This window comes from Suricata suricatta, chromosome 7, assembly GCF_006229205.1.
Source record: "Suricata suricatta isolate VVHF042 chromosome 7, meerkat_22Aug2017_6uvM2_HiC, whole genome shotgun sequence".
NCBI lineage: Eukaryota > Metazoa > Chordata > Mammalia > Carnivora > Herpestidae > Suricata > Suricata suricatta.
The window spans coordinates 33,482,906-33,510,863 of record NC_043706.1 but is presented as its reverse complement, the minus strand read 5'-3'; the positions used below and the strand labels follow the sequence as shown (position 1 = coordinate 33,510,863).

Sequence of the window (27,958 nt, the reverse complement as noted above, 5' to 3'; positions counted from 1 at the left end):
AGCCACTATGGAAAGCAGTATGGTGGTTCCTCAAAAAATTAAAAATAGGATTATCAGATGATTCAGCAAATTCTACTTTTCTGGATATATACCCCCCCCCCAAATTGAAAGCAAGGTCTTGAATAGATACTTATGCACCCATGCTTATAGCAGTATTTTCACAATAGCTAAAATGTGGAAGAATCCATAAGCATCCATCAGTGGATGAATGGATAAGCAAAATGTATATACATGTCATTTAGCCTTGAAAAAGAAGGAAAGTCTGACATATGCTACTACATGGATGACCTTGAGGACATTATGCTGAGTGGACTAAACCACTCACAAAAAGACAAACACTGTATGATTCCACTTATATGAGGTGCTTAGAGTAGTCCGAATCATCAAGATGGAAGGGAGAATGGCAGTTGCTAGGGCTGGGGGAGGGGGAAGTGCAGAGTTATTGGTTAACTGTATTAACAGTTTCAGTTTTGCAAGGTGAGAAGAGTTACAGTGTGGATGGTGGAGATGGTTGCACATTATGAGTGTATTTAACACCACTGAACGGTACACTTAAAAATGGGTAAGATGGTGGATTTCATGTAATCCATATTTACCTCATTGAAAAGAAATGGGAGGGGAACTATAGGAGGGAAGGTGTGGGTAGAATTGGAAGTAATTTGTATAAAGGACGATGACTAGAATTATACCCTGAAAGATTTGAGTGTGAATAGAGGGAATTCATTGGGCTTTTTGGCTCTAAACCATCTTAGATGTGATATCTGTGCATTGTTTAGCCACTGATATGGCCTCTACCAGTGCAGATGGGGCCATTTTCCATCAGTATTTGTGGTTTGCCTGTCCTACTTGTTGCTATTCCTACATGGCAACAATGTCGAACTGGAAGATAGCAAGCAGGCCGTGTTCTCTCAGTGGCTTTTGTGACCTGGCTGGGTTTCCCGGCAGTTTGGGCAGGCTGCTGCCTTACTGCTCTTCTATCTCTTATTGTTATTACTTTTTTTTTTTTGAGGAAGAGAGAGAGAGTGCATGCAAGCCAGCAGGGGAGGGGCAGAGAGAGGGGGGGGGAGAATCTGAAGCAGGCTCCATGCTGAGCATGGAGCCCAACGTAGGGCTCCATCTCACAACCCTGTGATCACAATCTGAGCCAAAATTAAGAGGCTGAAGACGCTCAACCGACTAAGCCAGCCAGGCACCCCTCTTATTGTTATATTTAAAAGAGGGTTAGGCCTGCCTGCCCTGCATGATCAGGCTGAAGTGGGGAAGGAGGCAAAAAACAGTTCCTGCTCTCTAGGAATAATTCCACCATTTTATTCCAGCTTCCTGTTTCCTGTGACTCCAGATCTGAACATTCTTCCTGAACTAATCTTAGAAGCCTTCTCCTTAGCTTTAGTGAGCTCCTCTCTGCTGATATTTGTGGGCAAGAAGATTGCCAGTCACCATAACTACCATGTTAATTCCAACCAGGTGAGATGACAGGGCTTTCTGTTATTTCCTCTGATCCTTAAGTCTCTGTTCTCCAATCTGAGCCTCCAGTAAACATGAAAATGGCATTCTTTTTTGTTTTTTGTTTTTAATGTTTATGTTTGAGAGAGAGAGAGACAGAGCCTGAGTGGGGGAGGGTCACAGAGAGAGGGAGACACAGAATCCGAAGCAGGCTTCAGGCCCAAAGCTGCCAACATAGAGTCCCACATGGGGCTCTAACGCACAAACCGCAGGATCATGACCTGATCTGAAGTCTGACGCTTCACCGACTGAGCCACCCAGGTGCCCCAAGACTGCATTCCTTTGTAACTAGAGAGTCAGTGAGACCAACATTTTAATTATAATTACCAAGGCATTTTTGAGAAGTGTGGCATACGTAACTTTGAAGCCACTTAAATTAACAAGAGTGTTATTTGCCCAGAACGGCTATGGTGCGGGGAGGCAAGAAGATAACATATGGCATCATGTTGTTGAGATAGCAGAATTCCTCTCCTCTCGAGTCCATCTTCCTTTCCAAGTTCTTAGGAGTCAACTACATACTGAGGTGCAATAAGAAATGCTAGGGAATATCAAAACCAGGCTACTAGCATAATTAAATTGGTCTCCCAGAAACAGTCCTTACTTTTCTGTTTTTTTTAATCTCCTAACTATTCCGAGTTTGGCCCTGTTCCTAGAACTCAAAAGAGAAATGTGGAAGAAAGAGTTGTCCCACTTTGATTTTAAGAGTATGGAAGGAAGGGAGAAAAAATAGTATTATGTCATCCAAAGTCCCAGTGAAAGGGAATAATAAGACAAAAATTTCATTTCTCACTTTGAAAAAGTGCTGTTCTTAGGATTGCTAGCTAAAATGAAGAGTCAAGTTAATCCAGAAATCAGCTTTGCCATCCTTTTGTTCTTTGTAAGAGTATTTCTGGGGTGCCTGGGTGGCTTAGTCGGTTAAGAGTCCAGCTTAGGCTCAGGTCATGAGCTCCCAGTTGATAAGCTTGAGCCCCATGTCGGGTGCCATGCTGACAGCTCAGAGCCTGAAGCCTGCTTCACATTCTGTGTCTCCCTCTCTCTGCCCCCCCAAAATAAAGAAACATTTTTTTAAAAAGGACTATTTCTGTATTGTTTGAAGTGATGTAAACAATCCCATCTTCATACATAAGAAATGGACAGTATATCTTTAGCTCAAACCCACATTCTTCAACGAACAGCAGGCCTAACAAGTTTGCCATTTCTTTCCAGGATTTAATAGCCATCGGTCTTTGCAATGTCGTCAGCTCATTTTTCAGAGCTTGCGTGTTTACTAGTGCGATTATCAGGACTATTATCCAAGATAAGTCTGGAGGAAGGCAACAGGTATGTTGAAATAGAATTTTCTTCCTAATATAAAAACATATCTATTCATATGTTTATTCCCAGAAGGGCATTCTCTTAGTTTAACCATCCTGCTGGTTTAATGTTATGTTTGTTAGGGAAGATCTCTTGGAGAAACCTGGATTTCACACTTGCCTAAATTTTTGCTTAGATTTTTTTGTCTTGAAAGCTATTTGTCAATGTAGAACCCGAAAGTCATCTTCTATAGAAATATTATTCTATATGATGGTTTCTATGGGTTAGTCCGTTCTAACCTATTGGCCATGTAACATACCTCGAAGAAAAGTATTTCAGGTAAACTAACCATCACCTATTAACATTGCCTTCCATGGAAGGATATACTCCCGGTCCTAGTCTTGGGAAGTAGTAATAAATACAACTCTCCCCATCCTAGCTGCAGAATTAGCTTCCCTAGCTTCCTCACAGGACATGGCAAGAGCCTTTCATGATAGAGAGTAAGGCTTTTGTCTAGATGAGCCTCGAGAACTTATGACCATTCTGCCTTTGAATACGAGAAAATTATCCAGTCAGATTTTCTTCCAGTGCTCCGAACTGGTAAACTAAATGTGTGGGTCAGAAGGGAGAGGGAGAGAAGATGACGACAGAGAAGGCTCTAAAGGCAAACCCCTTGTCTAATCGCAGGCATGAGATTTTATAAGTCCAATGTTCACAGGTCCTGAACTAACTAGATTATAATTCCCAGCTCTACAACGTGGGATGTGTCCCAGCTCTGCTATGTAGCATGATGAAATGTCAGAGAATTATCAGGATCAAAACTGGAGTAAACCCAGGGAATGGATTAGGGCTCAGAAGGCAGACAAATAACAGTAAAGATCAACAAGAAACTTAGGCCACAGACGCGTGGTAGAAAGGAAGGTACAGCGATGGTCAGAAATGGAAGTGTCAGATGAATTTTCATTGGTGGGGGGTAGACAAAGTATCCTGGTTATGAGTAAATAGAGGTGAAATACAAGGTCAAAGCCAATAAAAGTCAGAAGGGATGGGAACTTGGGTCTAGAGTAGGATCGTGTCCTTATCACTTCATGTGGACTGAGTTTTGTCATAAAGCTTCTTCCAGACATGCTGGCCTTGAAGGCGTACCTCCTTTCCACTACCGTTTATGGAAAGAAGGAAATTGGACTATGGTGAAAAGAATGTTCTGTGCAAGTGTGCAAAAACATTGATGTCCATATGAGAGGATTTCATGATAAGAAGTAGAAATGACAATCCCAGACGTTAGTCCCCACTAACTTTTGACAACACTCTTACTTCATTTGGTATATAAGCATGACATAAATTTAGGGAGAAAAGAGGCACACAGTTGGAAGAAATTAAAACATAGGGCAAGTAATATTAGGTGTAGAAGAAGCCCCATAAATAAAAATTGCCAGGGGTGCCTGGGTGACTCAGTCAGTTAAGTGTCCAACTTCAGCTCAGGTCATGATCTTGCGGTTCGTGAGTTTGAACCCTGCATCAGGCTCTATGCTGACAGTTCAGAGCCTGGAGCCTGCATCCAATTATGTGTCTCCCTCGCTCTCTGCCCCTCCTCCACTCACACTCTGTCTCTCTCAAAAATAAATACACATTAAAAAAATTTTAAGTGTCATAAATATAACAAGGTGGAGAATGAGGGAGGAAGTGCATTTTCACAGATTATTGAAAGATGGTTAGGATATGTATAGATAGCGGGAAGGAAGAAGGGCTTCCGTTCAGCCTCAGAGTTGCCTTCAGCCCGTCGGACAAAGTGCCTGCTTCAAAGGCAGCCTGTGGCTTTCATTCTGTTTTCTACTGCTACACTGTCCTTCTGTGTGGCCCAGGAGGGGCTGTGACACTTCATGGTGGGGCCTTCTCCTAGGCTGTGACACCTCATGGTGGGGTGGTAAGTCCTTCCCCGAGACTCCGATAAATTGGGCAAACTGGGGGTTCCAATGGAGAACACTGCTGGCCTCCAGCCCTGAAGGCAATGGAGCTACCCAGCCTCCACCCTTCCGATGTGGACAAGCAAAGGCCTCTGAGATGCATTCCACCTTCTTCATCCCACAGCGGTGGGGTGCGCACTCTGTCTCTTCTCTCTGGGGACTTCTGAGTCACTTTGCCTGAGAACACCCTTGCTTCTTCAAAGTTCGTCGGGACTACAGGAAAGAGAAGGGAGGGGGCTGCCTCTGTACCTCTCGGACCTGACCTGCCACCAAGGGCTGCTTTATTCTTTTTTTTTTTTAATCTGGCATAAATGCAAACTGTGTATATGTATCTGGATTTCACTTTAATTCTCCTTGTCTAAAACCCACCAGTCTTCACTGGTCCCAGCAAAACCTATCGACTCTTCCAGGTCTGGCCTGGGCCAGCTGTGTTGGCAGGCCATTGCAGATGAAACGTGAAAAGCCCCAGACCTGTGGCCAGTTGGACTGTCCCCCACCTCATCTTCTGGCTCATCTAGTTCTGACCACGGGGCTTCCTTGTTCTCCACAATGGGGTTCCTTTCCTTATTCCCTGCTTTCCAAGGACTGGCCATCTTGCCACGTTCCCAGGCTCTCAGAACTGCTTAAAAAATTAGTTATTATAAAAGAAAAAAAGAGGGGCACCTGGGTGGCTCAGTCAGTTAAGTGTCCAGCTTAGGCTCAGGTCAGGATCTCATAGTTCATGAGTTAGAGCCCCAAGTTGGGCTCTGTGCTGACAGCTCAGAGCCTGGAGCCTGCTTTTGATTCTGTGTCTCCTCCTCTCTCTGCCCTCCCCTCCCAAATAAATAAAACATTTTTAAAAATTAAAAAAATAAAGAAAGAAAAGAAAGAGACTATAAAATAAAGACCTGTGTTGTATTCTTTTTAAAGGGAGCAAATGGGACAGTGGAGAGAGCCTAGATTTTGGAGTCAGCCGGCCAGGTAGATTGAATCCTGACTCAGTGGTTCCTAGGTGTGTGACCTTGGACTTCTGCTTTTTGAGGCTCTAGTCCTCATTTGTAAAATGGGGATAAAGAGAACTTTTCGGTGATGAGAATTCAATTAGTGGATACTAGTGCCTGTCATTTAAGAGGTTCAAAACTCATAGCTCCTACACCAGCTCCCTAGGGCCCTGGCCAGTGCTTAGCAATCTACTCTTCTACTTCATGGAACCCACTGTGTACGGAGTAACTGGTGTCTGAGGGTCTGCATGTCCACAGTGGCTGTGGCTTGTGGGAACGCACATCGCCTTGAATTCCCAAAGAGACGGCAGAGTCAGTTTTTGTTCAAGCAAGACTAGAAAAGTGATGGACATGAGAACAGAATAGCAAAATAAGCGTGAGACGCAAAGTTCTACATGCTTGTGGTCTATAGACCCTGCAAATAGAGAGTCTGAGATTTGGAGAGCCATCAAGCATCCTCCTAAGGCACAGTGCCACTGAGGATGGCCCTGTGGTCCCAAAGCCCACTCCTTTGTGTGCACAGCCGGGAGAGACAGACAGTCATTGGCAGGCCTCCCAACCCTCTCTCAGCAGCAAATTTCATCAGATTCAGTGTCCAGTTTGTACTCGTTTATTTTTCTTTAAGTTTTATTTAGTTAAGTAATCTCTTCACCCCACATGGGGCTGAACTCACAGCCCCAAGATCAAGAGTTGCATGCTTTTCTGCCTAAGCCAGCCAGGCACCCCTGTACTCATTTAAATCTAGGTTTAATGCAGCTTATTTTAGCATCTGCATATCTGTGTTTCCTTAAATCAGAAGAATTTGGAGAAAAGAAGGGGAAGATTGAGCCTACCCAGGGACACCAAACACAAAACAAAACGACAACAAAGAAGAAGTGGTAGGAAGGAAAAGCCCTGATGTGTTTTCCTGTGCTGATCAAAGTCGTTTTTCTATAGAGCCAACCAAGACCACCTTTAGATCTAATCTAAAGCAAGGCCCTTAGATTAGATCCAGCAGCAGGCTGATGTATACATTGGCTGAAGGAGTTTATGGCCTCAGCTGCTTGTTTCAGTTCCACGGGGCATAAAATGCTCGTCCTTAGAACTTCTGACTTTCTGGTGCAGGGTCCCTTTTCCTAAATCCCCCCTTCAATACGACCATCACCTGCTATCAACTATGGAGCAGCTGGGACAGGGAAGGAAGGAAGTAGGAAATTGATTTCATCGCTGCTGTTCCTTTCCGTGATGTATTTATATGCAAATAGCAGTGAGCAGTGGGAAGAAATCAAGTAGGAAGAGTTTTTTTCCCCTTTTTTTCACACCTAAGAAATAAAGAGAAAAATGAGAGAATCATTGCTGAGCAGTGGCTTAATGGTTTAGCTCTGAGGGACTCCCGAGGCTCTTGCTTGCATATATGCCGTTGTTCTCATTTGTGGTCACTTTTCTTCTCCCACACACACATCCCCCAATTCCGTGGGAGATTACACTGCTTTCTATCAGTTTTTATTATTAGGGGCTTACCCAATGGAATTTTGTCCATAGAGGATGTATAGAGTTCAAGACTATGTCCAGAGGGGTACCTGGCTGGCTCAGTTGGTTAAGTGTCCAAGTTCGACTCAGGTCATGATCTCACGATTTGTGAGATGGAGCCCCTGTGTTGGGTTCTGTGCTGACAGCTTGGAGCTGGGAGCCTGCTTTGGATTCTGTGTCTCCCTCTTTCTCTGCCCCTCCCCCACTCACTCTCTGTCTCTCTCTCAAGAATAAATAAACATTAAAATTAAAAAAAAAGACTATTGTTATGCCCAAGTCACAATATCCTCAACGACCAGAGACCACCAGGGAGGCCGAGGCATGCATGCAAAGGCAGAGGGCTTTATTACAGGCTCAAGCTCGGACCTCACCAGCGCAGTGGATCCGTGCTGAGAGCCCCAAACAAGGGCTGAGCAGGATTTTTATGGGGTTTAGGAAGGGGGAGTTACAAGAAATTGCGACATCCAATCATTACTGTATAACAGCATTGGCAGTAACTCTAACCATACACATTGTCCAGGGTGTTTGTTACTTTCGACAGGTTCCAATTACAACATTTAGAGTACCTTTAAAATCAACCAGTTACAGGGCGAGCCTAGGGTCTTGTTCAGCGACTATCGGGTTAACGTTAACATTAGGTAACAGGGTCCTATCTAAAGTTCCCATCTGCAGGCCTCACCCTTAGGAATGTGGAGAGTGGTAGCTGGACTTCCCTGCCTGGGTGTTGCCAAGGTGGTCTCTCTTGCTCTCTAACTGCCTGTTAGTTTCGGGGAACTGAAACCTAGGCCTTCTAGATCAGAGGGGAACTTAAAACCTGTCATGGCATCTGTTTGGTTTAGACTCGTGTCCTTACACTATGTCCAGAGAGCCTTGAGACTGTAAAGGGAACTATGTAGCTTAGCTTGCTCTCTCTGCCAATCAGAACTGCTGCTCACCAAACAACACTGAGCCCAGTTGTCAACCGAGCCAGTGTTGGACCCAGAGCTGTTATCTGCAGCCCTGACTCACATCTGTACCTCTTTTTTATGGCAGTGAAGCAGAGAAAAACTGAAGTAGGGAAATCAGAAATGATTATCATTGCATTTTTAAGAGGAAGCGCTACCAAGAGGCACCTGGCTGTGGGTGGGTTAAGCCTCCGACTCTTAATTTCATTTGGGACATGATCTCACCATTCATGGGATCAGGCCCCCCATTGGGCCCTGCACTGACAGCATGGAGCCAGCTTGGGATTCTCTCTCCCTCCCTCTCACTCTGTCCCTCCTTGCATCTCAGTATAAATAAATAAACATTAAAAAAAAAGATGAAGCACTACTGACACTGTTAAATGGGAAGCTATCCAAGCCCCAAACAGGAGAGCAAGGGTTGAGATATTTACTGATTTGAAAAGTGGAGTGGTTGGGATTTCAGGGTTGACAGTGATGAGTCTACTAGGGCTTTTCTAGGCGGTTCCAAGAGGAGTTAAAGTTGGGAGGGAAGGAAAGCCGAACTTCAGGAGACTCCAGATTCACAGTGCAATGCTATGGCAGTAAAGATCCAAATATCTGAGAGAGCCTGGCTTTGCAGAAAGCAATTCATGCCTTCATTCAACAAATATTGATTGAGTACCTAGTATGTGTTTAGCACTTTGCCAAGGCCTGAAAACACCGGTTCAATGAAAATGCACTTGTGCTGGATGGTGACATTCAACTCCTTTTAAGCAAAAACGACATGCTTCTCACCCCGCAGAAGGCGTCAGTTGCAGACAGGGACCAATTCGTTCCTGATGGTCTCTCTCCAACTGGCTCTGTCTCCTCAGTTCGCATCTCTGGTAGGCGCAGGTGTGATGCTACTCCTGACGGTCAAAGGGGAACGCTTTTTCTCCAAACTGCCAAATGTAAGTAGAACCGACAAAGAGCACAAAGTAGGGAAAAGACCAGATCTCCCCATTGCACCTTCATGGGGCATTCTGTGGTCACCCAGCTCGATCTCTCTTCCCTTTCCTTTAAAATAATAGCAACCACCTCACAGGAGTGGGGGTTAAATATGATGATATTTAATAGAGACAGGATGGTGTTGAGCTAATCATACGTGCTTAAGAAACATTAGATATTATTGTCATTCTTCTTCATTGATCTTCTTTTTATGGCTTACACTAGAAAGTAAGCTGTACAAGTAAAGATTCAGTTGAAGATGACCAAAATAGACTTCAGATGCCAGAACGCCCCTCACCGACTCAGGCTTGGAAATTCATTGTGTATGCGTGCCATCTGTTTCCCAAGCCGTTTCCAGAAGGCCTTGTTCTGCATTCATGTGAACTCAGTCGCCCTGTGACAGCCTGTCTGCCTTGTCGTTGGTTCGCAACACTAGAAAGCAGGGGTCTGAAAGTTGAGTTGTTCAGCAAGGCCGCCTCTGTATCCTTCTGCACCATCTCTCCCCTTTGTGAGAGGCTGATCACCTTGTATTTAGAGATGCCAGATGCATTCATTATTGGCCATCATCCATTTGTTCTCTGTCACCATCTAGATCAATGCTCAATGACCATGATTCCCTTTTAAATTCCCTTGATGTTCCCGCTAGCCATTTTTAGATAGCGCCGCGGGTGGTGGGAGGAGGTTTCATTACTGGGGTAGCAGCTTGGTGACACTCTGAGGTGGCCGTCCCTGAAGCTGGAGTGGTCGTAAGTGTTAGCCTCATCATTTTGAACACCTCCGTCCCACCTGGTGAATAATCAGGTTTCAGAAGAGCAGAACTACCTCAAGGCTGTTGCTGCCTTCTGCTCTTGTGATTCAGGGACCTTGGAGCCCAGCCCCAGGATCTAGTCCCGGAAGGTGGGATTAAGCTTGTATTTATCACACAAGCTGTCTTCTGATGCCCAGCAGAAGTCATCTCCAGAATTTAGTTTATGGGGCACCTTCGGTGCTATCACTCCCAAAGTCTATCTTAGGAGGGCCTCTCACTAATTTACTCTGAATGGTGGTATTTTTTTTTTCTTTACAGCTAGAAGAATCAGGATCTTTAAAAATTGCAAACATATAAAAATCTGTCAGGGGACCATCTAGGTGGCTCAGTCGAAAAAACATTTAACTCTGGTCAGGTCATGATCTCACAGTTTATGAGTTCGAGCCCTGCATTGGGCTCTCTGCTGTCGGCAAAGAGCCCACTTTGGATTCTCTGTCTCCCTCTCTCAAAAATAAATAAACATTTAAAAGAAAGATAAAAAAAATCTGGAAGAATCCACTAAGGGCACTCCTTTATTATCAATATGTTAGAGACAGAATGGCCCTTGCTTTTGGCTAACCATGTTATGTCACATTATTTTTGTAGTACTTTCTGGGTGGAAACGTGAACACCATCTGATCAGTGGAATATCTGAATTGCTTTAATAATGGAACTTTGCGAGTATTAAACTATGAATGAGCCCTTTATCCTTGAGAGATTATGGACACTTTGTTACAAAATCCTTATTGTAGTAATTGGCGGGGTATCCTGGCCAGGATCTCAACTGGTCAGCAAGGGGGACCACCACAATGTGACAGTTCACATTCAGAAAGGTACACTTTGTATTGCGGATGACTCTGGGAAAAGATTTGTTTCTTCTTCATACTCCCTGCTCAAGCCAAAAATCTTGCAAGAACCCTGAGAGGTTGAGTTTCTTTTCCTTCCCACCACATCTTCCTGCAAAATGCAGAGCATGTAGCGATTCTTGATTGAAGACGAAGGTTGGAGAGCAGTGATGCCTGTTGACTTCATCCTTGCCTTTCCCTCCTCTGCTGACCTACTGAGCGCACTGGTCACTGAGTCACCTCAGAAAACCAGAGTAAGCTTAGACCCAGCCATTCCTCGTGGCAGGGTCAGTTCCAATGCCCAGGCAGAGCATACACAGAAGAGATGGCTAGAAAAAGGCTGAGAAACATGAACCTCGTGCAGGGACCTCATGAAAACAAGAAAATGTTTCTTAGAGTAGGTGGGAGTCTGCTTTATTTTTATTTATCGCTTAGCCTTTTGGCTAATATCAAGTGTATTTTTTATTTTTATTTATCATTGTTTAATGTTTATGCATTTTTGAGTGAGAGTGAGAGAGCACAAACAGGGGAGGGGTGGAGGGGGAGGGAGACACAGAATCTGAAGCAGGCTCCAGGCTCCGAGCTGTCAGCACAGAGCCCAACATGGGACTCGAACCCGCGAACTGCAGAGCCAAAGTTGGGTGCTTAACCGACTGAGCCACCCAGGTGCCTCCAGATTCTGCTTTGAGGTCCTGGTGATTTTTTTACATTTCTAAGTGGCATGAGTGACTTTTTGTGGTCCCCTTGTGATGATTCCCAGAAGGGAAAGTGAAGCAGGGCTTACCTTTTCCCCACAGGCTGTGCTGGCTGGTATTATGCTGAACAACATCCTCCCCTACCTTGAAACCATTTACAACCTACCCAGTCTGTGGAGGCAGAACCAGTATGACTCTGTGAGTACAGACGCACTGGCTGAGGTAGGGAAGGACCGCGGGGAAGGTCAGAAAGAGGGAATGAGAACAAACAAAAGAGAACAGGGTGAAGGACCCTAGCAAGTCTTTGATAAGTGATACTCAAGCTTAAAAAAAAAAAAAGAGGTGTCAAGGTTATGGGTGCATGGAATACTGAGATGCCATTCCAACTATGCAAAATTAAATAAAAAGGATACAAGTGGCCACAGTTAGATATGAATCTAGTAAAAAGGGTTTGTCACACATTACATAGTCAATGACTTTTAATCCAGTTAGTGTGACAATGTGCCAGGGTAGGACACAAATCCTGCTGAAAGAAGGTGGTGTCTTGTTAGGCAGGAGAACTGTTGGAGCAGCCCCCTTCCATCTAGAGCACAAAATTGGGGACACAAAGGGGAAACAGCAAGAAATAAAACAGAGAGGAAATAATACAATGAGAGGAGAAGAAGCCCACAGAGGCAAAGAGAAATGAACAGGGGTAGTTTTCAGATCCAGGTCCCCGAGAAGCTAAGAGGGATGTGGTCCAGGGCGGGGGTGCCTTTTCTAGTCCTAGGAAGAGGGACAGTCCTTCCAGCAGGACTGAAGACAGAGAGGGAGAGTGACATGGGGACAGTAACTAACAAGTAGCAGGTGGAGGGGGAAGCAAATATTTAAGAGAGTTTCAGCCTCTTTGCTCTGTGGAGATGAAAGTCAAGCTGCTTGCTGAAAGAGATAGAGAGGTGGTGAGGTAAGGACTCACGAAGGATGTTAAAGATTCCCAATAGCCATGATAGGTCTTAAAATAACAGCTACCGTTTGGTAAGTGCTCTGCGTTGCTTTGGGAATGGTATTTTTAATCTCAAGAAAGCCTATAAGGGAGATTTTGTTATCTCTATTTTGCACGTGAGGTTTCCAGAGAGAATTAAAGAGAGAAGTAATCAAGCACACTGGCAAGAACGGCTAGGCAGCCTTGGGACCTGATCGGTCGTGAAGGCGGTGGTCCAGAGGGCTGTGGAATTTTTTTCTCTAATGCCAGGTGTTGGTGGGGAGTGGGAGGAGAAGATGGGTTGAGAGATACAACTGGTGGTTTTCCCAATTGTGCTGTTGTCATGGTCTTCCCTCCCCCTTCTCCCCCTTCTCCACAAGATTATCTGGATGGTGACATTCGTAGCTGCAATTTTCCTGGGACTGGATATGGGACTACTTGTTTCAATAGCCTTTGCCTTCTTCGTCATCACTGTTCGGTCACACAGGTACCTTGTCTCAGGTGATAGGAGGCTGGCGTGGCGAGCGAGGCAACCATGACCTGAAAGCACATAATGTTTCCTTTCAGAACCAAGATTTTCCTCCTGGGTCAGATCCCTAACACCAACATTTATAGAAGCCTCAATGACTATCGGGAGGTAAGATTCCAGATCAGTCCTGCTCCTTAGCCCGAAGGGTGGTCTGGACCAGGCCTGTTGGTTGGTTTTTCTACAACAATCCCTTTGCTGTTGTTTGCTGCACCGTTGACACAGGTCTGCAAAGGCCGGGAAAGTGATGCAGGCCAGTGGAGGTGGGGAACTTGAGTCGGTAAATCCTTAGAGTGCGGCAGCCAGTTAAGGATCATGTCCTTTGGGGGGAAGGGTGGTAGGGAAGGCCAAGAAAAAGAAAAGAGGAAATGGAAGATGGAGAAGAAAGCAAGAAAAGCAGGAGGTGAAATGACTGGGAAGAATTTGCTAATTCTGGCTTCTTAGGAAGAAGAATCCAGATCCTCCAGAGGGTTCTAGAGATTCTTTCTTATTCCATAAAAAGAGCTGAGAAATGTCCCTCCAATTTGTCTTGTAGGTTACAAACACCCCTGGGGTGAAAATCTTCCAGTGCTGCAACTCCATTACATTTGTCAATGTTAATCAGCTAAAGAGCAAGCTATTAAAAGAGGTGATGGCTTCCTCCCCTGCCTTTCTCCACCTGCCCTCTTCTCCCTCCCCAGGCACACCCCCTCTCCCTTGCCCCACTCACCATCTGGCTGAGACCTTTCTTACATCTCTCAGGTTGAAATGGTGAGGGTGCCGCTTAAAGAAGAAGAAGTGTTCCGCCTGTTTAATCAAAGTGAAGACAGCTCAGAGGAAGAACAGATTTGTCAGTGCTTCTGCAATTGTGATGAACCGGAGCCGCCACCTAGGGTTAGAAACCCCTTTTCCCCTCTGTGTGTTTCTCTACATTTTATGAAGTGCACTGGTAGTTAAAAAAAAAATGAAGAAGAAGAAGAAGTAAGGAAAGAAAATCAAAACCTCTTCAGGGACTTTGACTCTTAGATGGACCTTGGGTAATTGGAACTCAGAGATTTCTACCCAGAAATGAAGGCACAGGTCCCCCTTTGAGATTTAGATCTTGACCTTAATAGGTAGGTAGAGAGGTTTGGGTCCCTCCTCAATGGCCAGTGACTGACCTGAGCCCAGAGAGTACAGTTTGCCTATTAAGATTGACAGTAATACCCTGGTTATACCTATTTCCCTGACTTTCAACTGCCTGGCTTTTGATTTCTGAAAATAAGGGACTTAAAGATTGTTTCGAGTTCCAACAAGGGCAGCAGAGTCAAGGTGCTTGCTGTTCTCAAGAACGTGCCGGGGTCTCCTGATGTCTGCCTGTGACCAAGGAAATGATGGTGGGGGTGGAGGGCGGATAAGTGAAGATGGAAGTTTTACACCATCTCAAGATTATTTTGGCTGATGAATTACAAAGTGCTCATTATTTCCCATTCAGATTTGATCTAAATTAATTCCCTTCATCTAATATTTATTCCCTTTCCCCTCAGCAGGGCTGCTCATTTCTAGCTTTGCAAGCCTTTCAACCAGTCTATGCCTATACCCTGAAGGGGCAGCTCTATCTACACACACACATACACACACACACACACACACACACACACACACACACACACTCGCTCCCCCACCACAACCATCTCCTGTCCCCCTCCTCATGTCAGCCCTTGCCAATGCCAAGCACCCACTCCCGTTTCCAAATCTACCAAACTCCCTGAAAACACCGACTTTCCTGCCAAGAGGACAGAATTAACACTGTATCAAGTTTTTGTTTCCTATCCACCCTGCACTGAGCATCACAGAGGATGTTTGCAGGACATCAGTAAATACACATCAGAATAGAATGGGATCCTATAGTATTTACTGAGTTTCTACACAACACCCAGAACTGCAACTCGATGAAAAAGGAAAATGGATTTTAAGGGTCCCTGCCTGCAAGTAGCTCTTTTTTCTTTTTCTTTTTTTCTTGTGGCAAAAATATATATAACATAAAATTTACCATGGTAACTATTTTTAAATGTACAGTCAGTAGTGTTAAATATATTTGCATTATTGTGCAAGCATCACTACCACCGATCTCCAGAATTTTTTCATCTTGCAAAACTGGATCTCTGTACCCATGAAACAAGAGCTTCTTATTTCCTTCTCCTCACAGCCCCTGGTTAACCATTATACCTTTGGTCTCTATGAATTTGACTATTCCAGTTACCTCACTAAGTGGAATCATACAGTACTTGTCTTTTTGTGACTGGTTTATTTCACTTAGTATAATGTCTTCAAGGTTCATCCAGGTTGTCCGTTTTTATTTTATTTTTTTTTTTATTTTTTATTGTTTATTTATTTTGAAAGAGAGAGAGCATGTGTGTGAGCAGGGAAGGGTGAGAGAGAAAGGGAGACAGAGAATTCAAAACAGTTTCCATACTGTCTGTGCAGAGCCTGACGTGGGGCTCAAACTCACAAACTGTGAGATCATGAACTGAGCTGAAATGAAGAGTCAGATGCTCAACCGACGGGGAGCCACCCAGGCACCCCCAGGGCATTTGTCCTTTAAAGGATATTTGTCCTTTAAAACATATACACAAGTAGACACAAGTATAATGGGACTCTGTGTACCCACCATCCACTCGAAGATTGATCAACCCACGGACAATTTTGTTTCACCTCTACACCCACCCATGTACAGACCCTCAAAATCACAAAGTTATTTTGTAGCAATTCATGAATTTTTTTAAGATTTTATTTTTGAGTAATCTCTATACCCAACGTGGGGCTCGAACTCACAGCCCTGAGATCAAGAGTTGCACACACTCCACTGACTGAGCCAGGCGCCCCGATCCATGGAACTGACTCTCTATTAATGTGAACTACAAAGCTATTACTGTCTTTTATCAATCCTGTGCTCTATGTTTTTCCACATCTCTGAAATTTGGATTCTTTGCATAGTTGATGGCATACCACAGTTTAATTTGCAATGATTATTTTCTTGCTTGATAATATAAAAAGTAGCGGTACATCTTAAAATTGATGAAGTAGAATAGCAAACCATTCCGTGTAGTATATTGTCATGTTCAAAATTGTGTCTTTAGATTTTAACAACTCTAAGTAAAGATTTTAACAATTTTCAGGTAAAGAGAGATCAGCATGAGTTCGAAAAGTCAGGAAGCTTCTTGGTACAAGTGGACTTGAGCTAGACAGGAGAGAGGATTTGGATTTAGGTCAGATAGGAAAACAGAGGATACCCCGTCTGTGGATGGACTTGGACAAAGACGCTGAGGTAGAAATAAGTATGGAGTCCTCAAGGGCAAGAGGGTTGGCCTGGGAAGTAAGTTCAGGCAGACGCAGTGCGAGTGGATCATGAAAGCCTTTGAAGAGTGTAGAGTGGATGAAAGAGAGAAACGGGAGGCTGGCAGAGGTCTTCTTCTGCCTGCAGGACCTTGCATCCCCCAGTCCCTGGGTCTGTCCTCCAAAGTCCTGGCCTCGATGACTCTCAAGCCTTAAGGAACACCCCTCTCCATTGAGCTGTAATTTATTATCTGTCTATACCACTTTTTTTCTATCATACAATATATAATACCTTGTACAGTTTTACTTTTATGTTTTTGTATTTGTTTAAATGTTTATTTATTTATTTTGAGTCAGGGGAGGTAGGGGCAGAGGGAGAGAATCCCAGACAGACTCTGTGCTGACAGCAGTTTGAACCCACGAACCATGAGATTGTGACAAGAGCTAAAAGCAAGAGTCAGAGAGGGGCACCTGGGTGTCTTAGTCGGTTAAGCACCCAACTCATGATTTCAGCTCAGGTCATGGTTCGTGAGTTCAAGCCCCACTTTGTGCTTTGCACAGACAGTGCAGAGCCTGCTTGGGATTTGTTTTTCCCACTCTCTTGCTGCTCCTACCCACTTGCTCTCCCTTTTAAAAAAAAATTTTTCTATGTCTTTATTTTTTTTATTTTGAATGAGAGACAGAGAGTGAGCAGGGAGGGGCAGAGACAGAGGGAGACACAGAATCTGAAGCAGGCTCCAGGCTCTGAGCTGTCAGCACAGAGCCCGATGCAAGGCTCAACCTCACAGACCCTGAGATCATGACTTGAGCCGAAGTTGAACACTTAACCGACTGAGCCACCCAGGTGCCCCCCTCCACATTTTTATATTTTTAAATTTATTTTATAAGCAATATTATAAGCACAACAGATTAAAAACAAAAAACTATTACCCAGACCATCCCACTCTAGCAAACACTCTTCCTTCCCCCCATGTGCCTTATAGTTCTTGTCCATCTATGTTGTTGTTTATCCTTTGAATGGACACGACGTGCCCTCTCTCCAGGTAGAACGTGGGACCTGTAGTCACCGCCTGTGACTGCAAAGTGGGCATTCACCTCTGCCTGCCGTTGTATTCCCGGGGCTTGGCGCTGTCCTTAAGCAGGCACTCCAGGCCTATTAGGATGAAAGGCGTGAAAGGGAAAGACAGGCCAGCAGAGTAATTTCTGTCTTCTTAAGAAGCCTGAGGAAGATGGAGGTGTTGAGAAAAGAAACTGATAGAAGAAACCCTTCAAACAGAGAGTTAGTAGGCACCGGAGGCAAATTAGAACCCAGGGATGAGGAGAAGGAATAAGTCAAAGATCACAGAGCAATGAAAACACCCTCGGTACACGGAAGGCAGTTGGTAGGGCAATGCTGGGAGCGGCGAGGATAAGGCAAGACGAACGCAGCTTTTTCGGTCATGAGCGTGCAGTGACAGTGAGGTGTCCAAGCGAAATCCAAGCACCTGGTGTGCGGGGAGCTTTCCTGAGAGAGAGGGAGGTGAGTCAGGAGACAGAAGTGGCCTCATTGCAAGTACCTGTAGGCCCTGCTCGGGCCTCCTCACGGTCTTCTGCTAACTCTCTTGTCCCAGGTTATCTACACAGAACGATTTGAAAGCAGACAGGACAACGACTCATCCTCCCTTAACCTGATCCGCTGCTCACGTTTCGACACTTCAGATACGAGCCAAACCACGTCCGATGAGCAAGTCCTGTACACCGGACCTTCCACGTTGCACAGAAATCAAGGGCAAACCTACGAGGACGTGGACAATGTTTGGCTTTCTAATAACCCCTCTAGAAAAAGATCAATGCCACCGCCTGACACTCCTAAAATCCAGGAGAGGAGCAGGTCATTCCTCCCTTTCTCGGATACCTCTCTTCCACCCAGCCTCCACACTATTATCCTGGACTTCTCCATGGTACATTTCGTGGATTCGCAGGCTTCAGTGTCCTTAAGACAAGTAAGTACAGAGGAGGCTTTCACAAGAGCTCCAATCCCCTCCTACCACTGCCCCCCACCCGCCCACATCTTGATCGAATCCTCTGAATCACTGATCAGCTATGTGACTCCAGGGTCAATAGAAATTTGGATGCTAATGATAGTTTAAGGTCAACCGGAATGAAAAGGAAGTAAACCAACCCTGATTTATTGAACTGGGGTTGGCTCTCTAAACAAGGCATTCACTTCTCAAAAAAATCCCAAATGGGAAACAGTAATCTGTGCCACACACAGCAACTCCCAGGATCTCCTGGAAGTTCACTATACATCTTTTCAAGGAATAGGTCTGAATGCTGCAGGAAAAAAAAGCACACCAAGAATTCTCCACCATACAGCTGCCCTGAGGTAGACATTGTAAAAGATGCTTGGATTTGAAGATGTAATAAAATGGGACTGCAAGCCTGGGGCTGCCCGGTCCAGAGCCTACGGGATCTCCCCCAGTTCCCTCCTCATTGCCCACATCTTTGGGTGCAAAGGGCAGGGAGGACTCTTCCTTCAGAAGCTGTGTCCCTGAGTCCCGGCTTCTGTCCTACTCTCTGATTTCTCTGACAGTTTTCATTCCTCTGCTTCTTATGCATCGTGGACAGTTCAGATGGACTGAATGTGTTCAGATACACAGCTAACCGTCTCGGTTTTTATTGTTGATGTCTTCTAAGTACCAAATCTGCCTTTCAGCCAGCTTACCTCAGTTTACAACCCTCTGCCTCACTCTTGTTCCTTTTGGTGGTGGCTCCGGTTTAAACACCCTGAACAGAGGCACCCGGGTGGCTCACGTCAGTTAAGTGTCCGACTTCGGCTCTGGTCATGATCTCAGGGGTTTGAGCCCCACATCGGGCTCTGTGCTGACAGCTCAAAGCCTGGAGCCTGCTTCAGATTCTGTGTCTTACACACACACACACACACACACACACACACACACACACACACACTCACTCTCTCTCTCTCTCTCTCTCTCTCTCCCTGCCCCTCCCCCACTTGCGCTCTCTCTCGCTCTCTCTCTCTCTCGCTCTCTCTCTCTCTCTCTCTCTCTCTCAAAAGTAAATAAACTTAAAAAAATTTTTTTAAACATCCTTAGCATCCACTTCTTGGTTCTGACTGCACCCACTTGGGTTTTTTTGTTTTCTTTTGTTTGTTTGTTTGTTTGAGATCTCCTTTGGTTGATTTTCCTTCTTTTATCCTCTGATCCTATTTTATCAAACCGTATTCCTAAAGAAATATGATTCTTTCTTAAGTGAGTCCAGCTCCTCTTTGGTCTGAGGCAATAGGAAGGTTCTCGTAGCAGAAAGAACTCTGGTTGGCAGTCTGTGGATGTGTACCCTGTCCTGGGTTTGCTACTGTTCTCTGTCCATCTGACCCGAGGCAATTTACTAAACCGCACCGGGTCTTTGTTGGCTCATCTATAAAATGAGAGACCTGGGGCTGGGGTTGAGGGGGAGGCACCTGGGTGGCTCAGTTGGTTGAGCATCCAACTTTGGTTGGATTCCCATCATGATCTTGTGGTTTGTGAGTTCGAGCCCCACATCAGGCTCGCTGCTGTCAGCCTGTCAGTGCAGAACCTGCTTCAGATCCTCGGTCCCCCCCTCTCTGCCCCTCCCCTGCTTGTGCTCTCCCCAAAATAAATAAATACTTAAAAAAATAAATACAACAAGACTTGGAAGAGATTAATGTTAAGGGCTCTCCCATCCAAGACATCCTCTTCTCCACCCTGTTTTCAGATTCAGCTGTACTTGATAATGTCTCATCTTTTGGGCTTCTCCAGCTTAGGGTGCACTGCTGGGCTGCATTCTCGTCTCCCATTCTCACATGGTAGTTATGGCTTTAGATGTCATTGAACCTACATTATCAAATGCCTGCTACATGGCTGACTGAGTAGGGCACATTCATATACACTATTTCATTTCATTCTCCCAATAGCCCTGAGAGGCAAGTCATATTTCCCCTTAGGAATTCTAGGCCCACAGCTAGGGAGTGGCCTGTTCAGCATGGGAACACAAAGCATTTGACTTTGTACCATCCTTCCTCCTGTTCTGCAGTACAATTGTGCTATCCTCCTCTCTCCCCTCTTCCCTTCTTTTTCATGGAGGCACCATATGTGCTGGTCCTGGCATAACCTATCCACTCCCAGCCTATTGATGACTTTCTGCTCCAACCCAATGTAGAGGCAATGCAGACACTTTAACTTTACAGCCTTCAGAGATTCGAGATGCACTTTCTCACCTTAAAGATACATGTTTCTTAATTCCTTTTGTAATTGTTCCTTCTTTAAAGAAAAGATTTTAAGGTTTATTTATTTTTGAGAAAGAGCATGAGCAGGAGAGGGGCAGAGAGAGAAGGGGACAGAGGATCCAAAGTGGGGGCTTGGATGTGAGGCTCAAACTCATGAACTGTAAGATCACGACCTGAGCCGAAGTTGGACGCTTAACCGACTGAGCCACCCAGGCACCCCAGCCTTCTCTAATTGTTCTATATAGCCCTATTGGAGGAAATCATTATTTTTTGTTTACTTTATCATTGAAAGCTTAAATTTACTGAATTTAAATCCCAACAGTCATTCCTATTAGAGACATCATGCAATTTAAGCTGCTTCCTAATTCATGGGATGTCACTCTCCCATTGCTTGTCATTTAGAGTATGTCCAGGGGCACTTGGGTGGCTCAGTCGGTTACATGTCTGTCTCTTAATTTTAGCTCAAACCAGGATCTCAGGGTCATGAGACAGAGGCTGTATGGAGCTCCATGCTGGGTGTGGAGCTTGCTTAAGATTCTCCCTCTTTCTCTCTCTCTGCCAACAAACAAACAAACAAACAAAGTACATCCATAGTGGCCTTTATCAAATTATCAAATGACTATGATTTACTATGTGGTCAAGAATGATTTTCTTGTTTCCAGTTGGTAGTGAAAGAAGTGTTTTTGTTTTGTTTTGTTTTGTTTTGAGAGAGAGAGAGCATGGGCAGAAGAGAGGGGGCAGAGGGAAAGAGAATTTCAAGCAGGCACCATGCCCACATGGAGCCCAATGTGGGGCTTGATCTCAAGACCATGAGATCTGACCTGGGCTGAAGTCAAGAGTTGGATGCTCAATCAACTGAGCCACCCAAGTGCCTCAAGTAGAATCTGTTTCGTTTGTTTCTTTTGATATTTTAACTTAATGCTCAGGGTTGGAGTCTATTCAATCTGAGAGTATTAAGGTTAATAATAACTTCAAAAGTTATTGCTTCAGGGGCACCCGGGTGGCTCAGTTGGTTGAGCATCCAACTTTGGCTCAGGTCATGGTCTCATGGTTCATGAGTTCAAGCCCCATGTCAGGGTCTTTGCTGACAGCTCAGAGCCTGGAGCCTGCTTCAGACTCTTTATCTCCCTCTCTCGCTCGGCCCCTCCCCTACTCATGTTCTGTCTCTCCCTCTATCTCTCAAAGATAAATAAACATTAAAAAAAGTTTTTTAAGTTATTGCTTCAGAGAATATATACTTGGCTGAACTAAACTTGAGGTCAGTATCTGATGTTTACTAATCTGATACTACTTAGTATCTGATGTTTTACTAACGTCAAATGCAACTTTGCAGAACAGTTCTGTATATGAGCTTCAGGATTCCTGAATTCCAATCTCTACTATATCACTTGGCCTTCTCTGGACCACTGTTTCTTTCTCTGCTCAGTGAACTCCAGAAGAAGGGGGTCATATGCATACAGTAAACGATAATACCAATCAATTCCAAGATATGGCTGTTCACAAAGGCTGTCCATTGTGTTCCCGTCATACCCATGCCTGTCTCTCTTCTAGCACTGTCCTCAGGAGCATTATCTCTCTCTTCTCTCTCTCTTTTTTAAAGTTTATGTATTTATTTGGAGTGGGCGGAGCAGAGAAAGAGGGAAGGAGAGAGAATACCAAGTAAGTTCCGTGCTATCAGTGCAGAGCCTGACACTAGGCTCCATCTCACAAATCATGAGATCATAACCTGAACCTAAATCAAGAGTCAGATGCTTGAACTACCGAGCCACCCAGGTGCCCCAGGAGCATTATCTCTCTATGTGCACTGTTTCCCCCCAAGACCATGGGCAACATTCCCTCTTGCTCCCTTCCCCACAGGAGACCATCTGACTCCCTTTTGTATTCCCAGCACTTTAGACATTTCCTGGCATATGGAAGTCCACTCATCAAATGTTTATAGAGCTGAATTGGGATGCAGAGGTACATGTACCCAGACAATGGGTATACCAAAGGGGTATTAAAACTCCTCTAATTAGAAAGCCCTTTCCTAGTGAATGTGAAGATCACTGATGCTGATTTACTCTCTCCCCACAGATGTGCAATGCTTTCCAAAATGCCAACATTTTGGTGCTCATTTCGGGGTGTCACAGTGAGTATCCTTCACCCTATGAGAGGGCTGTTTGTACCCTGGGTGCTGTCCTCCCCAGGCACCTGACCCTGTGTGTGTTCTGGGTTTGGTTTGTAGCTTCTGTGGTCAGGGCATTTGAGAAGAATGATTTCTTTGACGCTGGCATCAGCAAGGCCCAGCTCTTCCTCACCCTCCACGATGCTGTGCTGTTTGCCTTGTCAAGGAAGTTTCCAGAGTCCTCCGAGTTAAGCATGGATGGATCTGATACAGTGATACAAGAAACCTACTCAGAAGTAGACAAGGTTGGATGATGTGAAGCATTGCGGTGGGGGGCGAGCAGTGGGGACAAGCCGGGGTAGACACTTGATTAAGCAGAGATGAGCAATGGCCAGGAAAGGCTTTGAGTATGGCTGGGCCAGACATTGGGATGTTGAAGTGCTCCCTTATCAGTTGGTAAACAGCAGTGGACCTGAGTCCCAAGTTCTCCCACTGCCTTCGCACCTGGGTGCCATTCAGGACCCTTTCCCAACTGAAGAGAGGGTTACCCAACCCAGCCGAGATGGCAAGGATCCTTTTATAGCAAGCTTGGTTACTGCCAGTGCCATCCCAAATTACTGAATATTTTAAATATCTCCCCTCACTATACCTTTAGAATCCATCCCTACACCATCATTGGGATGAAAAATAGAACTGATGAACTGGCAGAGGTCAAGATCTGCCAGTCAAACACTTTGGCCATTATTTACATTGAGAGTAATATGTAAGATTCACTCAACCTTGACAAGTGCAAAGGAGAATGATATATAAGTCAGAAATTTTAGCTACCTGTTAATACTAAGTAAAGGCCTGGGCCAACTTCAGTGTATTTATTTTATTTTTATTTTTCTAAGTTTATTTATTTTGAGAGAGAGAGAAAATCAGTGGGAGAAGAGGAGAAAGAGAGGGGGACAGAGGATGCAGCGTGGGCTCCAAGTCGTCAGCACAGAGCCCAGTGTGGAGCTTGAACTCACAAACCATGAGATCACGACCTGAGCAGAAGTCAGCAGCTTAACTGACAGAGTCACCCAGCCACCCACTTACTTCAGTGTTTTTAAATTAGTGTCAGTGAAGATTAAAGGTCTCCACACATGCACAAAGAAAAGGAAATTAAAACACAGCTGGGCACCAAATATTATCTTCTAATGCTAGAAATTATTATTATTATTTTTAATGTTTAATTTTTAGAAAGAGAGAGAGAGACAGAGTGCAAGTGGGGCAGGGGCAGAGAGAAGGGGAGACACAGAATCTGAAGCAGGTTCCAGGCTCTGAGCTGTCAGCACAGAGCCCAATGCGGGGCTCGAACTCATGAGCCTTGAGATCATGACCTGAGCTGAGGTCGGATGCTCAACCAACTGAGCCACCTGGAAATTACTTTTTAATTAAGTCCCTGATTCTTTGACTTATTACACTTTAATCATGTTCGAATTTTTTATTACAAGAGAAGTATTACCAGAGCAATAAGGGGTTTTTTTTAACTTTAAGAAATAAAAGATATCCAAGCTTATAAAACATGGCCTTTTCCTTTCTTTTTCTTTTTAAAGTAATGGATTTCCATTGCTTGTTGAGAATTCTCACAGGTTATGTGCCTCTGCTTGTCCAGAGCAACTTTTTCCTCAACGGACATACTTTTTCTACTCTGCTCTACAGTCCACTCCCATCTATAAAATCACAGCGTCGCAAAACGTTTCAGTTGGAAGAAGCCTCAGAGCTTCTTAGGCTCATCCCCACCTGGAACAACAATTCTTTTAACATCTCAGGCCAGAGGTCCCCCCGCTTATGCTTGGAGATATCCTGCGACTCTTAAACTTTAGTCTGCATCTGAATCACCAAACTCTGCCATTAAAAGACAAGACTACTGGGCCCTCTCTGTGTCCCATATCCCCTGAACTTCTGATTCAGTGGGTCTGGGGTAGGGCCTGAGAATCTGCATTGCTAACAAGTACTGGGTAATCCTGAGGCCACCAAGACAGAAATCACATTTTGAGAACTACTGCCTTATAGATTCAACGTGCATTTTTTACCATCAAAGTCTAGTGTGGGTGGTAATCTTTGGGTGTGTGCCAGACATTGTATTTAGAAAATGTTTATAAAAATAATTTGAGATCCAGGATGACATTTTTCTTCTGGAAAGAGCTTCATTGTTTTGCCAAGTCCCTGGAGGCACTTAGGAATCCAGGGTAACTGATCTGATTTTAGGACTTGAGGTGTTCTAGGCCATCCAGATGACCCACAGCCCAGCTGCAGTCTGGGTGCCACAGCCCCTCCCTTGGCAGACCCTAGAATGCAATTTTTGGCAACCCTAAGCCCTAAAGCTATCAAAAGCATCGTTCTCTGCACATATGTGCCACTTCAAGATCATCAAATACTTCGACAAAAGTGGTCCCAAATGCCAGACTCACCTCTGTAGATTTTCACCGTTTCCAAATCTTCATTGTAATCTTGTTAGCTTTATGGTATCTTTAAGCAGAAGTTTTAAATATTTTATGCATGGGCACCTGGGTGGCTCATGCAGTTAAGTGTCCAACACTTGGTTTCGGCTCAGGTCATTATCTTATGGTTTGTGAGTTTGAGTCTCACATCAAGCTCTGCATTGACAGTGTGGAGCCTACTTTGGATTCTCTCTCTCTCTCTCTCTCTCTCTCTCTCTCTCTCTCTCTGTCTCTTTCTCTTTCTCTCTCTCTCTCTCTCTCTCTCTCTCTCTCTCTCTCTCCCCCTCCCTCTCCCTCCCTCTCTTTTTGCCCTTCCTGTGCTCTCTCTCTCTTTCTCTCAAAACAAATAAATAAACTTTAAAAAATGAATAAAATAAAATATTTCACCATGCTCCTCTGGCTGTCCTCAGGAGGAGGGTTGGTCTGAATTATGTAGTTTGCCTTTACTATATGTTAAAGTTTCTCTATTCTATTTATAATTATGATACATAATTATGATACACTTAACAGATTTGCTTTACATATTACATTGCCTTTCCCATATTTACATTTTCTTATTTTCTGTTTGCCGTTTGTTTATAAAGTCATTCTCACTTAGGAAGTAAACTAATCATTTATGTTTTCTTCTAGATTTTAATGTTTTAAATGTTTATATACTATGCTCTTTAATCTAGTTAGAATGTATTTCAGTGTGTGGGGTTAAAGAATAATCTTTAATTTTTTATCTGTAGAGCTAATCATTCTGAGCTAACTCATCTTTTGAATAAGCTTTCTTTTCTCTACTGATTTGAAATGCTATTTTCATAAAATGTTATATTTTTATGAAAACTGAAGTCTATTTCTAGCATAATTTTTTGTTTAGTTGTTGTTAATAGCTTTAATACAGCTTTATAACACATTTACCATTTGGCTTGAAGTCTATTGTAAAATTTGCTATGTCATTCTCACTAATTTATTCTTCCAAATAAATTTTTTAATCTTTTGTTAGCATCACCCCCACACACAAAAGAATCTCATTGGAATTCTCATTACAATTGCACTAGAAATATATTGAGAATTGATATCATTACAGTATTTTTTCATCCTATGTAAGAACATGAGCTGTCTTTACATTTATTCAGTCTTGTTTTTTTAAGTTTATTTATTTAATTTGAGAGAGAGTGTGTGTGTGGGAGGGACAGACAGAGAGGGAGAGAAAGAGAATCCCAAGCAGGCTCTGCACTGTCAGCACAGAGCCTGATGCGGGGCTCAGAACTCACAAACCATTAGATTGTGACCTGAGCTGAAATCAAGAGTCAGAGGCTTAATCAACTGAGCCACTCAGGTGCCCCTATTCAGTCTTTTAAATGTTGTATTTATAGTGAGGTTTTGTGACTTCTTTCCTTTTTTTAAATTTTTTAAGTTTATTTATTTATTTTGAGAGAGAGAGAGAGAGCATGTGCAGAAGGGGCAGAATGAGAGAGAGAGGGGGGATTCCAAGCAGGCTCTGTATTGTCAGTGCAAAGAGCCTGATGCAGGGTTCAAATCTATGAATCTATGAGATTATGACCTGAGCCGAAATTAAGAGCCAGACATTTGGGGCACCTTCTTGAGTCTGTCCTTCCTTGTTTGCTCTCTCTCTTTCTCTCTCAAAATACATAAATAAACTTAAAAAATAAAGAGATAGATTTATTTTAAAAAAAAGAGTCAGACACTCAACCAACCAGGGCCATCCAGGTGACTCTGTGACTTTTTTATATAGACAAATCCTAGATACTTTATACTTTGTTTTACATATTTATTGCTTTTTAAAATGAATATTCTTTTTCATTATATTTTCTAATTGGCAACTGCTAGCTTATGGTAAACCTATTGATTTGTATAAAATTATTTGACTACATTTGTGAATCCTTTTATCAGACCTAAGAGATTTCATTGTTAATTCTCTTGAGTTTTCCAGACAGAAAAAAATATTTTCTGCAAATAATATAAACACTTTACTTTCCAATTGTCAAAATTCTTATTTCAGTATCATATAGTATGGCATTACCTACCTCTTCCAGAACAATGTAAGTACTAGTGGGTACCATTGTCTTACTCCTGAATTTTATGAGGAAAACTTATGTATCTCTATTAAGATGGGAACAGTTGGCTTTAGATACACGTTAGATTTACTGTGTTTTACAAAAGTATTTTTCTAGTTTTCTAACATTCTTATCAGGACTTATACTAAGACTTGACATTGAACATGTCAAATTTTTTTCTAGCATTTAAACTAGGGAAGCCTAGGAGAGGAGCAAGTTCTACTTCAGATGTATTATACTCAAGATGCCTGGTACACATCCAAGTGGAAATGTCAGAATGGAAATGGGTACCGAAACGAGCAGATCAGCGGAAGGGTTATAATCAAAAAGTCACTGACACATAGATGATAATGAAAATTATGAGACTAAATAAAATTGCCCATGGAAGGAGTGTAGACGCAGAAGAGAAACCCCGAGTACTGGGGCTATCAAAAACCAGGCACTGCCCTACCTCAAAGAGCTTAGAGTCTAATAGGGGAAATAGATTTATAAAGAAAGTAATACATTCCTGGCACTATGATAGAAGTGTGAGTGAAGTATAGATGGAACACAAAGGAAGCTATGATCCTGGTTGGTCATCTTTGATCTGAATCTGGAATGATGAGTAAGTGTATGTGGACAAGATGGAGAAGGACAAGGCAGGCACAGGGGGCAGCATGAGCAAAGGTAAGCAGAAGTCAGGCATCTTTGGGTAACTTTATGGCTAGAGTTAAGGGTGAGGACTCCAGATGTAGATAAAGCTAAAGAAGATGACAAGAGGCCAGGTCATGAAGGGCCTTTTATGCCCTGCCGAAAATTTCACAGGGG

At 43.8% G+C, this 27,958-nt stretch overlaps 1 protein-coding gene and 2 long non-coding RNA genes across 6 annotated transcripts in view; 1 reads left to right on the top strand and 2 right to left on the bottom strand.

The window, feature by feature from the left end:
* LOC115295472 overlaps positions 1 to 27,958 on the bottom strand; it is a 64,297-nt gene that overhangs the window by 9,230 nt on the left and 27,109 nt on the right. The window lies entirely within an intron of this gene.
* SLC26A8 (solute carrier family 26 member 8) overlaps positions 1 to 27,958 on the top strand; it is a 79,951-nt gene that overhangs the window by 45,243 nt on the left and 6,750 nt on the right. For 3 of the 4 annotated variants that reach the window (XM_029943353.1, XM_029943349.1, XM_029943350.1), the window contains 11 exons: positions 1,317 to 1,464; positions 2,710 to 2,823; positions 9,045 to 9,122; positions 11,589 to 11,684; positions 12,828 to 12,934; positions 13,015 to 13,084; positions 13,509 to 13,601; positions 13,715 to 13,846; positions 17,878 to 18,249; positions 22,587 to 22,641; positions 22,738 to 22,922. In XM_029943353.1, the coding sequence (XP_029799213.1) occupies positions 1,317 to 1,464; positions 2,710 to 2,823; positions 9,045 to 9,122; positions 11,589 to 11,684; positions 12,828 to 12,934; positions 13,015 to 13,084; positions 13,509 to 13,601; positions 13,715 to 13,846; positions 17,878 to 18,249; positions 22,587 to 22,641; positions 22,738 to 22,922 (1,450 nt within the window). The remainder of the gene's footprint in view (positions 1 to 1,316; positions 1,465 to 2,709; positions 2,824 to 9,044; positions 9,123 to 11,588; positions 11,685 to 12,827; positions 12,935 to 13,014; positions 13,085 to 13,508; positions 13,602 to 13,714; positions 13,847 to 17,877; positions 18,250 to 22,586; positions 22,642 to 22,737; positions 22,923 to 27,958) is intronic. The other variant, XM_029943351.1, reaches the window with a different exon arrangement.
* LOC115295470 overlaps positions 11,811 to 27,958 on the bottom strand; it is a 36,036-nt gene continuing 19,888 nt past the window's right edge. The window contains exons 2-3 of the long non-coding RNA XR_003910416.1: positions 13,683 to 13,759; positions 11,811 to 12,987 (exon numbers count right to left, since the gene is read on the bottom strand). This is a non-coding gene — a long non-coding RNA (uncharacterized LOC115295470). The remainder of the gene's footprint in view (positions 12,988 to 13,682; positions 13,760 to 27,958) is intronic.